The sequence below is a fragment of the Mastomys coucha genome, unplaced genomic scaffold (genome assembly GCF_008632895.1).
Source record: "Mastomys coucha isolate ucsf_1 unplaced genomic scaffold, UCSF_Mcou_1 pScaffold20, whole genome shotgun sequence".
NCBI classification, from domain to species: domain Eukaryota; kingdom Metazoa; phylum Chordata; class Mammalia; order Rodentia; family Muridae; genus Mastomys; species Mastomys coucha.
Genome location: NW_022196903.1, coordinates 79,967,180 through 79,978,442, shown reverse-complemented (window position 1 = coordinate 79,978,442; position 11,263 = coordinate 79,967,180). Strand labels below are relative to the sequence as shown.

The following is an 11,263-nucleotide window of genomic DNA, read 5'->3' as shown; positions in this document are numbered from 1 at the left end:
TGGCTATTGGCTGCTCTTCCAGGGGACTTGGGTTCCCACCACCTACATGATGGCTCACTATCATCCCTAACTCCAGTTGCAGGTGCTCCAACAACCTCTTCTGATTTCCCAGGGTACCAGGAACCCATGTGTTCATACATACATGTAGGCAAAGCATGGGAGAAAGAAACCCTGCATATCAAACCAATATATTTTAAGTTGAAAGAATATATACATAGAAGTAAACTAAACATAATTTTAGTACTGTGTAGAAATCAATCTGTAGCCCCAGTGAGAATTCAGGGAGAGCAATGACTATAGCCCAGGGAAAAATGAAGGCTCAATGAGAAAGTATAAACTGAAGTTGTGGCAGGTGTGTAGAAAAGGTTTCCTCCTCTCCTAGAAGGCAAATCTTCACTCCCTTCACCATCTCTGTTCTGTGGTGAGTGAACCCAGAACTAGGTTTTGAATTTTACCAGCTGTTTTAAAAACAAACAAAAAAACCCACCCCACCCCCCACAGGTTCTCATTTTGTTCTTCTTGCTGTACTGGAACTCACTATGTAGACCAGGCTACCTCTACCTCCTGAATATATTCAGAATAATAATTATCAGAATAATAATAATAGTTATTCTGAATAATGATAATGATGATAATGATAATAACAATAAATGCCTTTAATCCCAGAACTTGGGAGGCAGAGGCAGATGAATCTCTGAGTTCAAGGCCAGCCTGGTCTACTGAGTTCCAGGACAGCCAAGGCTACACAGAGAAACCTGGTTGTGTGGGGTGGGTGAGTGGGAAGTAGTGGTGAATAAGTGTTGCTGATCCCCTGGCAATGCCCACTTTTTCCTGTTGACTACAAGATAAATTCTCCCAAAGGTTCTAATTGTAAAATCATGACATCGATGGCACCATTTGGAAAAACTAGTGACACTGTACTTTATTTTGTTATCAGGATAAAGGATATGATTGGAGCTCTCAGGCAGAGAGACAGGATTCTGCTCAGCCCAGGGCATCATTAACTTCCCTACACTGCTGGCTAAGATTCAGTGCTTTGACTTTTGGAGAATTACAGATAAACAAGCTGCAGGTGAATCCACGAGAAGCCAATGAGCTGGACTTTTCTTGTTTCTTGTAAAACTCTGGTCAGAAATAAGTGCCTTATTAGTAATGAAGACTGTACACACAGGGCTATTTACAGGAGTTTCTTCTACAGAACACACATGGATGGGCTGAGTAACGGCATCTTAGGCAAGTGCAGTTCCTTAGCAGGGGTCATAGAAGTGCTACTAGGGTTTATAGTCCTCAGGTGTTAGGATGTGCAAACTCTGCAAAATACTCTTGATTTGCCTCAAGGGAAAGTAATAGTAGTCAGAGGGGCCAGCTCCAAAGGTTGGTCCATGGGTGGCCTTGGGTCCTGGTAGTCAGCCACATGTCCATTCCGGTGGTGACCATACTCAAACTTGATTCGAAGCTCACCAATCTTGGATTGCGGGAGAATATCTGGGATCCACTCAATAATAAAGGGTGTTGGCTCCTTTTGATCCGGGGAAGTGTTACCTATAGAAGGAAAGGGGAGGCCAATTAGTATGGGTCCACCTGACTGTTCCTTTCTTTGTTTTTGCCTTTGTTTTTAGACAGGGTTTTCACTGGAGCTCAGGATGCACTTGAACTCATATTTACTGTGTAGTATATACTAACTCTAGTGTGGCTGGCAAGATGGCTCAATATAAAGGCATTGGGAACACAGCCTGGCAAACTGAGTTCAATCTCCTGAAACTACATAAAGTTGGATGGAAAGAACTAACTCCACCAAATTGTCCTCTGAGGTCCATATTCATGCTGTGGCACACACACACAACTCCTTTACTATAACAATAAAGTTAAGAACAATTTATATTTTACTGGTGTTGAAGGCTAGACTCACAGCTGCATATGAAATGAAATGACTGCCCTTTGCCAGATAAAAATGGAGAGTTTAGCTGGGCATTGTATATGCCAGTGTACCCAGCTCTTGGGATCTTGAGGTGGACTGAAGGTTCAAGTCCATTCTATAAACAAAAAACAAACAAAACACAATCAAAAAAGGAAGTCTTGGGGGCTGGAGAGATGGCTTAGCGGTTAAGAGCACTGGCTGTTATTCCAGAGGTCCTGAGTTCAATTCCTAGCAACCACATGGTGGCTCACAACCATCTGTAATGGGATTCGATGCCCTCTTCTGGTGTGTCTGAAGACAGATACAGTGTACTAATATGCATAAAACAAACAAACAAACAAAATTTTTAAAAAAAAGAAGGAAGTCTTTCAGAAGAAAAAGTTTTAAAAAAAATTAACTAGGTGCTGGAGAGCCGGTTTTGTGATGGTGTGTCTGCTGCTTTTGCATAGGACCCGTTTCCCAGCAGCTTCATTGGTTGACTCTCAACCACTTACAGCTCCAGCTCCCAGGGAACCACTGATGGCAATTGCACACAGAAATACAAACCACCCTTTAAACATAAGTAAAGCAAAACAAAACAAAACAAAACAAATAATCAAAGAGAAAGACAGACAAAAGACCCTGACAGTAACACACATAGGATAGGATACTTTTCCTCTCAGCATTCTGGCTCCCTAAGCTAATATAATTCTATGGACTTCACTCCTGATTTTATTCCCCAACAGGCGGCCTTGTGTAGCCCACTTCACTGTGTCAGCTATTTCCTTGTCACAGTGGTCAGGAAGGAACTGCTCCCTGGAGGAACCTGAGGCTTGTGACACAGAGCTGCAGAGCTCTGTGTCAAGGGACTGTCTGGCTCATTTGGCAGGCATCACAGCTTCCATTTAAAGATACAGAGCTGATGGGGTGGAGAGATGGCTCAGCAGTTAAGAGCACTGACTGCTCTTCCGAAGGTCCTGAGTTCAAATCCCAGCAACCACATGGTGGCTAATAACCATCCTTAATGAGATCTGATGCCCTCTTCTGGTGTGTCTGAAGACAGCTACAGTGTACTTACACATAATAAATAAATAAACCTTAAAAAAAAAAAAAAAGATACAGAGCTGCTAGGACTTCACTTAAATGTCAGTGAAAATAGAAAATTCGGGAAGCTCAACTGATGACTTAAAAAGCATGGTTAAAGCTGATTACCAATGGCCAGGTGGTGGTGGTGCACGCCTTTAATCCCAGCACTTGGGAGGCAGAGGCAGGTGGATTTCTGAGTTGGAGGCCAGCCTGGTCTATAGAGTGAGTTCCAGGACAACCAGGGATACACAGAGAAACCCTGTCTTGAAAAACCAAAAAAAAAAAAAAAAAGCTGACTACCAATGTCAGAACTTTCAGGAAGATGGGGTCTGCATGTATGAGGTAAAAATAAGAACCCAGAAACCGCCGGGCGGTGGTGCACTTGGGAGGCAGAGGCAGGCAGATTTCTGAGTTTGAGGCAGCCTGGTCTACAGAGTGAGTTCCAGAACCCAGAAACCCACATGCTTGGAGTCTGAGTTTTGTAAAACCCCTGTACTGGCTGGTTTTGTGTATCAACTTGACACAAGCTGGAGTTATCACAGAGAAAGGAGCCTCCTTTGAGGAAATGCCTCCATGAGATCCAGCTGTAAGGAATTTTCTCAATTAGTGATCAAGGGTGGGAGGGCCCATTGTAGGTGGTGCCATCCCTGGGCTGGTAGTCTTGGGTTCTATAAGAGAGCAGGTTGAGCAAGCCAGGGGAAGCAAGCCAGTAAGTAACATCCCTCCATGGCCTCTGCATCAGCTCCTGCTTCCTGACCTGCTTGAGTTCCAGTCCTGGTTTCCTCTGGTGATGAACAACAATGTAGAAGTAAGCTGAATAAACCCTTTCCTCCCTAACCTGCTTCTTGGTCATGATGATGTTTGAGCAGGAATAGAAACCCTGACTAAGACATCTCCCGACCCCCTTTTTCTTTTTTGTGACTGGCTTTCTCTGTGCAGCCCTCACTGTTCTGGAACTAGCTCTGTGGACCAGGCTCACCCCTCTGCTTGTAGAGTGCTGGGTTTAAAAGCATTTACCACCACCCTCAGTTTGTAACACATTCTTAACAAAGGAGGAGGGAGGTTTACCAAAATTCTAATGCAGAACATTTTACTCTCTTCAGCTTTAAATAAGAAACCAAGACTGGGCCCATGCCTGTAATCCAGCACTTTTTGGATGCAGAGGCAGGTGGATCTCTGTGAGCTGGAGGCTAGCCTGGCCTACATAGCAAGTTTCAGGTCAGCCAGGGTTACATAGTGAGACCCTGGAACAAACAGAAGAAGGCCAACAAGGTGCTCTAGTGGCTAAAGGCACTTTCAGGAAGCCCTTGGTGGTAGGAGAGAACCAACTTTTTCGAGCTGTCCTCTATCCATGTTCCATAGTACTTTCTACCCCATCCCCAAATATATTAAATGTACACTAAGTAACAAATTAAAAACAAGTGCCCAGGGATTAACCACCCAGGTAGACTTGCACCAACCAGAGAATAAGTAGCTCCAATGGGGTTTAAAAAGAAAAGAGACTAGAGGAATGAAAGGAAGAGCAGCCAGTGCTACTGTAACTACTCAGAAGAAACCGTCAAGGGCCAGTGAAGTGGCTAGGCTAAAGGCTTCCACGCCAGATGACCTGACCCTCATGGTGCAAGGAGAACCAACTCCCACAGTTTGCCCTCTGCCCTCTCTCCACAAGCCCACTGTGACATGCACACTCCTCCCCCACTGTTGGCTTTGACACAGAGCAGCATAGCCAGTAACAGCAGGAAGCACTGGAGAGGGAGCCCAGCAAGAGGGGGTGAAGCTCAGACATAAAGTCAAATCTGCATGGTTCCACAGCACAGCCAAACTCTGCCACGCACTGGCTGAAGACTGGCTGAAGACGACACAGACTAATGGTGTTTCCTACCAGGAACAAAAACACATGGAAGCATGTTTTATTATTTAAGACAGGGTCTCTGTAACCTTGGCTGGCCTGGAACTCATAGATCTGCCTGCTTCTGCTATCTGAATGCATCTGATTAAAAGCAAGTCCCACCTCATCTGACTCATATATTTGATATAAGAAACTTATAGTTTCTTATATCAAATATAGGACACCAACCAATAAAGATCTGGAAGAAAGCAGAAGATGGTTGGCATATTAGTAATATACACAAGAATAAACTTCATCTCAAAAAAACCAACCAACCAACCAACTAAATAAATAAATAAACTTCAGAGGATCAAACATTTACCAGTGATAAAATATGCAGACTAGCCTCTGGCTACGGTCTTCCTTTTATCTACAATAAACCTCCTTCACCTTACTTAGGAGTAGTAGCTTTTTTTTGTTTGTTTGTTTGTTTTGATTTGTTTATTTTATGTATATGAGTACACTGTAGCTGTCTTCAGACACACCAGAAGAGGGCATCAGATCCCATTACAGATGGTTGTGAGCCACCATGTGGTTGCTGGGAATTGAACTCAGGACCTCTGGAAGAGCAGTCAGTGCTCTTAACTGCTGAGCTATCTCTCTCCCTTTCCCTCTCCCTCTCTCCATTCAGTCTGCACAGTGAGTTTCAGACCAGCCAGGGCTACAAAGTGAGATGTGGGGAGGGTGTTACATAGAAATAACTGTGATGCTTCTGTGAGGAGGGCAGGCTGCAGGGAGGTTGGTTTACTAATTCATGATCTCTCACAATATCACCCATTCAGCTGTTGTTTAGAAATTACCACCTCAAAAGGGACAAACATGTTTTTCAGGCTCTTACAAAAAGGAGTGCATGTGCTTTGATTAAGGACAAGATCCAGGGCCTCAGGAACAGAGCTCCAGCAGAGGTGCTTCTGAAAGTCACTTACCAACTTTGAGGAAGGTTTTCAGCTCCAAAGGTCTCAGCACAGGCTGCTTCTCTATTCGGCCGTAGGTTTCCGCTATGCTCTCTACTTCCACTTTAGGGCATTTGAACAGCTCATAAGTCCCATCCCGGTTCTGGATAAAGCTACGTGTGATTTCCAGGGGCATCTGGACACAGAGACAGCAAAAGAGGGAGACACAGAAAACTTGACGTACATGTATCTTGGGTGCCACTAGGTCTCTTATGATTCCATCTTTTAAAAATATTAATTTTGCTGGGCAGTGGTGGCATACCCCTTTAATCCCAGCACTTGGGAGGCAGAGGGCAGGCAGATTTCTGAGTTCAAGGCCAGCCTGGTCTACAGAGTGAGTTCCAGGACAGCCAGGGCTATACAGACAGAGAAACCTTGTCTGGAAAAACCAAAAAGAAAAGCCGGGCGGTGGTGGCACACGCCTTTAGTCCCAGCAGTTGGGAGGCAGAGGCAGGTGGATTTCTGAGTTCAAGGCCAGCCTTGTCTACAAAGTGAGCTCCAGGACAGCCAGGGCTATACAGGGAAACCCTGTCTTAAAAAAACAAAACAAAACAAAAAATAATATATATGTATAAAATTTATATATATGTATATATAAATATACATATATACATATATATTTTATTACTCATATATATGTGTGCGAATGAAAATGAGGGCATGACTGCACCTCAGTATTGTTGAGGTTTTATTGTAGATATGAGGGAGAGGACAGCCAGAGGCATCTGGAAGGGTCTGAACCAGGCCATGAGATCCTCTCATGGGGGTAGGGAGCAAGAGGAAAAGAGAGGGGGTGTGGGGAAGAGGCTCAGAGAAGACATGAGAACCAAGAGCAGAACTAACAGTGTTCATAGCCAAAATGGCTGAGTTACATAGCAAAGAGAAACTGGGAGAAGGCATGCCCTGGACTGGGGAATTTAGGGGGCGGAGTGCAGGGAGGAGCCAGAGGCTTCTTTGGGACCTGGCAATGTGTAATGTATATATGCCTCTCATGTATGTGGGTGCTTGAGAAGTCAGAGGAAGAGTGTTAGATACTGTGGAGCTAAAATTATAGTTACAGTTACATGGCAGTTGTGAGCAGCCATATAGGTGCTGAAATTGAACCTGGGTTTAATTAATCAATCACTGAGTCATTTCTCCAACCCCATGATACTGTTTTTAAGTGCAGGTGAATCAATAAAATTTCTTTGTTTTTTCTTAAGATTTATTTATTTATTATATGTAAGTATACTGTAGCTGTCTTCAGACACACCAGAAGAGGGCATCAGATCTCATTACAGATGGTTGTGAGCCACCATGTGGTTGCTGGGAATTGAACTCAGGACCTCTGGAAGAGCAGTCAGTGTTCTTAACTGCTGAGCCATCTCTCCAGCCCTTCAATAAACTTTCTTTTAAAAATAGTTTTGCATTGGGCTGGAGAGATGGCTCAGCAGTTAAGAGCACTGACTGCTCTTCCAAAAGTCCTGAGTTAAAATCCCAGCAACCACATGGTGGCTCACAACCATCTGTACAGCTACAGTGTACTCATATACATAAAATAAATTCAAAAATTTAAAAAAAGATTAAAAAAATAGTTTTGTATTCCATGTATGTATGTATTGTATAAGTGAACATGTATACAGATACATGTGCTTATATATGCACACAGAGAGACAAGAGGACGACGGAGAGTGCTACTCTGTCACACTCAGCTTCCAGACACGTTCTCTCACTGACCCTGTCTTCTAGGGCTCACACATAAGCTGCGCAGTCATCAAAACCTTACTTCTGAACACAATGATACTTTGCCGATAATCTCATCTTTTTGTCTTTGTTCTTGAGATAGTCTCACTGTATACCCCTGAAATTCCAGATTTCTGCCTTTGCCTCCCAAGTACTGGATTTTAAGTATGAGCTAGTAAGCCTGGCTAAATAAACCTTCATGTATCAGAGTCATACTATGTTGAATTTTCTGAAATATTCTACTTCTGTAGGAAAGGAGTGATCTGTCAAAATTTCAGATCTACTTCAACAAACCATTTTAAAACGCATAGTATTGGGCCTGTGAGATGGCTGAGTTGGTAATGGCACCTGGAGCAAGGGGGAGCAAGGGTGACCACCTGAGTTCAAGCCCTAGAACTGACAGGAGGAGGGAGCTGAATTGTATACACACACACACACACACACACACACACACAAAATAAATAAATAAATAAATAAATAAGCAAGCAAGCAAGCAAGTAGATGTAGTAAAATATTCAGTGTGTCCTAGGGAAAGAAAATAAACAGAGGTCATCAAATTACAGTTTGAGGAGGAGAGCTTAAACAAGACCTGGTGACTTCATAGATAGAATGTCTTATGAATTCACAAGGAAAATCCTGCTTTGTTTTTTTGGGGAGGCAGGAGGTTGGAGGACAGGGTCTTTCTTGGTAGCTTGGTAGGTAGTCTGGAACTTGCCATGTAGATAGGCTGGCCTCTGACTCCTGAGTGCTGGGATTAAAGGACTGTACAAACAGTGCTTTCTGACCCCAGAGGCCAAAAAAAACCAAAAACCAAAAACCAAAAACCAAAAAACCAACAACAAAAAAACCCCCCCAAAACCCCCCAAAAGCCCCCAAAACCAGTATCTTAGACTTGTGATGCTTTTTTGTGGCTGCTTTGTTTTTTCATTCAGGGATTTCATTCATATAGTGGAGGTTGGCTTCTGACTTGAGATGCAGCTGAAGATGAGTTAGGCATCTGATTCTCCTGCCTCCATCTTAGATCTGGGCTTGACAGTGTGTCCCACTGGATTCCAGTTTTTGTTTTGTTTTGTTTTGTTTTTCAAGACAGGGTTTCTCTATATAGCCCTGGCTGTCCTGGAACTTGCTCTGTAGACCAGGCTGGCCTCGAACTCATGGATTCCATTATATATGGGCTGGGACCATATTCAAAGCCATCAAACCTTTACCTGCTGAGTGATCTCACTGGCCCCTTTTAAAAACACTTTCTAAAGCATGAAGAGTTACCAAAATCAGACTCAGAACTATACAGACTATATCTAGACAATCCTTTAGCATGAAAAAGGAACTTCAAGAGCTGGGGAGGTGGCTCAACCAGTGAAGTGCTTAGCATGCAAGCAGAAGGACCAGAAACTCAGGTGTGGTGGGACTTGCTTGTGATTTCAGTGCTGGAGATACAGAGACATGTGGAACCCTGGGGCTCACATGCCACCCAACCTAATGTACTTGGTGAGCTCCAGGCTAAAGAAAGACGCTGATTCAAAAACAAGGTGGGGGAGGAGAGACAGCTGAGCTGGGACCTCGGGCTTGTTGGCCAGCTAGTCTTGACTAAATTGTTTGAGCTTCAGGCCAATGAAAGACCATGTTGTCTCTTGCCAGGTGGTGGTGACATATGCATTTAATCCCAGTAATTGGGAGGCAAAGCAGGTGGATCTCTTTTGAGTTTGAGGCCAGCCTGGTCTACAGAGCAAATTCCAGGACAACCAGAACTACACATAGAAACTGTCTCGAACAAAACAACGATGACAAAAGACCATATCTCAAAAAATAAGGTCGAGCGTGGTTGAAAAAGATATCTAATGTGAACTTCTAGTCTTCATATCCAGATGTACAAGTGTGCTTGTGTGCCTGCACACACACACACACACACACACACACACACACACACACACTTACCTCTGGGGTGTCTAAGATTTGTTTGACTTGCAGAATATTAGTGATATGCCAGGTGTACTTTGAAAAGGTTCCCAGTGGCAAAGCATCTTTCCGAACAAAGGCTGCAGTGAGAAGGAAGGGACAAATGTGAATACTGAAGCAGTGTGCCCCCAGGGAGCTCGCTACCCCAGCGTGCAGCTCACTGGGGGGCAGTCATTCTCCTCGACCCCGACCTCCTGCAAGTGTGCAACAGTCGGGCAGGTTACTGACTGAGCACGGGAAACGGACCTCCCATGCAGAAGGCTGAGGCTTCCAGACCTTCCTTTTTAGACCTTAGAAACTTGTTTACATATTTTGTTGTTGTTGCTTCTTTTCTGTAGTGCTAGGACAAACCCAGGTCCTTGAGCTACTGTTCCTAAGTGTGGTAGAGCTATGTGCATAGAATTCCATACTAAAAACCTCTTACAACATGAGATCCAATGGGTCAAATCATAGTCCTTTAAAATTACACAAATAAGCTATGAACATGAAGGTCTTCGAGTCTCAAAGCATTGTGCATTCACAGCTTGCATTACTCAAAACTAGACTACAGTCACTATTATATCATGTAACAACTTCCTAAAGAAACACCTTTCCTTTCTGCTTGTGATCATTTCTGGTTGTTGGCCACCTGTTCTCTCTCCCCCCATCTTTATTTCTAAAATGTTACTCGAAAAATAAAATCTTGGGGCTGGAGAGATGGCTCAGTGGTTAGGAACACTGACTGCTTTTCCAGAGGTCCTGAGTTCAATTCCCATCAAACACATGGTGGCTCACCACCATCTGTAATGGGATCTGATGCCTTCTTCTGGTGTGTCTGAAGACAGCTACAGTGTACTTAGATTATAAATAAATCTTTGGGTTGGAATCAACGGGGCTGACCAGAGCGAGCAGAGGTCCTGAATTCAATTCCCAGCAACCACATGATGGCTCATAACCATCTGTACAGCTACAGTGTACTCACATACATAAAATAAATAAATCTTTAAAAAGTCTCCCTTCTTCAAAATTTGTGATGGTTAATCTTTATGTTTGCTGATGTCTTTGGCGATGGGGTTTCCCTGTGTATCCGTGACTGACCTGGAACTCATTTTGTAGACTAGGCTGACCACAAACTCCCAGAGCTCTACCTGTCTCTGCCTCCTGAGTGCTTTGATTAAACATATTTGCTATCATGCCTGCCATAATGGTTAATCTTGATGATCAACTTGTTTGGACTTAGAATCAGCAACACAATGCAAACCTCTAGGCAGGTGTATGAGACAGTTTCTAGATTATGCTGAGGTAGGAAGACCCATCCTAACTGTGGGTGCTATCATTCCACAGGCTGGGGTCCCAAACTGAATAAAAAGGAGAATGCAAGTTAAGTTCCAGGACTCCTCTCTCTCTGCTTGCTAGGTGTTGATAGTGTGATGGCTGCCTCATTTTCCTGGGGTCATACCTTTTCTACCATGTGGACTGTATCCAGACAGTGAGCCAAAACAAATGCTTCCTTCCAGAAGGTCCTTCCTGTCAGTATTTCATCACAGTAACAAGTAACTAACACAGAATTATTAAGTGGGGCTGTTGCTCTGATAATCTTGACTATCTGGTTATTGGGTCTTTGGAGCTGGTTTATGGGAGGAATATGGAAGGAAGAGTTTGGCTCCATGGGCTAAAAAAGCCTAGAGTGCTATAAAATAGAGCCCAATTGGCATTCTGATGGGGGCGTGGGAGACCAAAATGCCATGTGCCTTCAGAGAGGAATGAGGACTCTCGGGAACC

At 43.8% G+C, this 11,263-nt stretch overlaps 1 protein-coding gene across 9 annotated transcripts in view; it reads right to left on the bottom strand.

Moving 5' to 3' along the window:
- Nucleotides 1-896: 896 nt before the first annotated feature.
- The window catches only part of CUNH2orf42 (chromosome unknown C2orf42 homolog), a 36,144-nt gene continuing 25,777 nt past the window's right edge, over nucleotides 897-11,263 (bottom strand). For all 9 annotated transcript variants that reach the window (XM_031382417.1, XM_031382420.1, XM_031382425.1 and 6 more), the window contains 3 exons: nucleotides 9,482-9,582; nucleotides 5,798-5,960; nucleotides 897-1,542 (listed from right to left, as the gene is read on the bottom strand). In XM_031382417.1, the coding sequence (XP_031238277.1) occupies nucleotides 1,334-1,542; nucleotides 5,798-5,960; nucleotides 9,482-9,582 (473 nt within the window). In that variant the 3' untranslated portion in view covers nucleotides 897-1,333. The remainder of the gene's footprint in view (nucleotides 1,543-5,797; nucleotides 5,961-9,481; nucleotides 9,583-11,263) is intronic.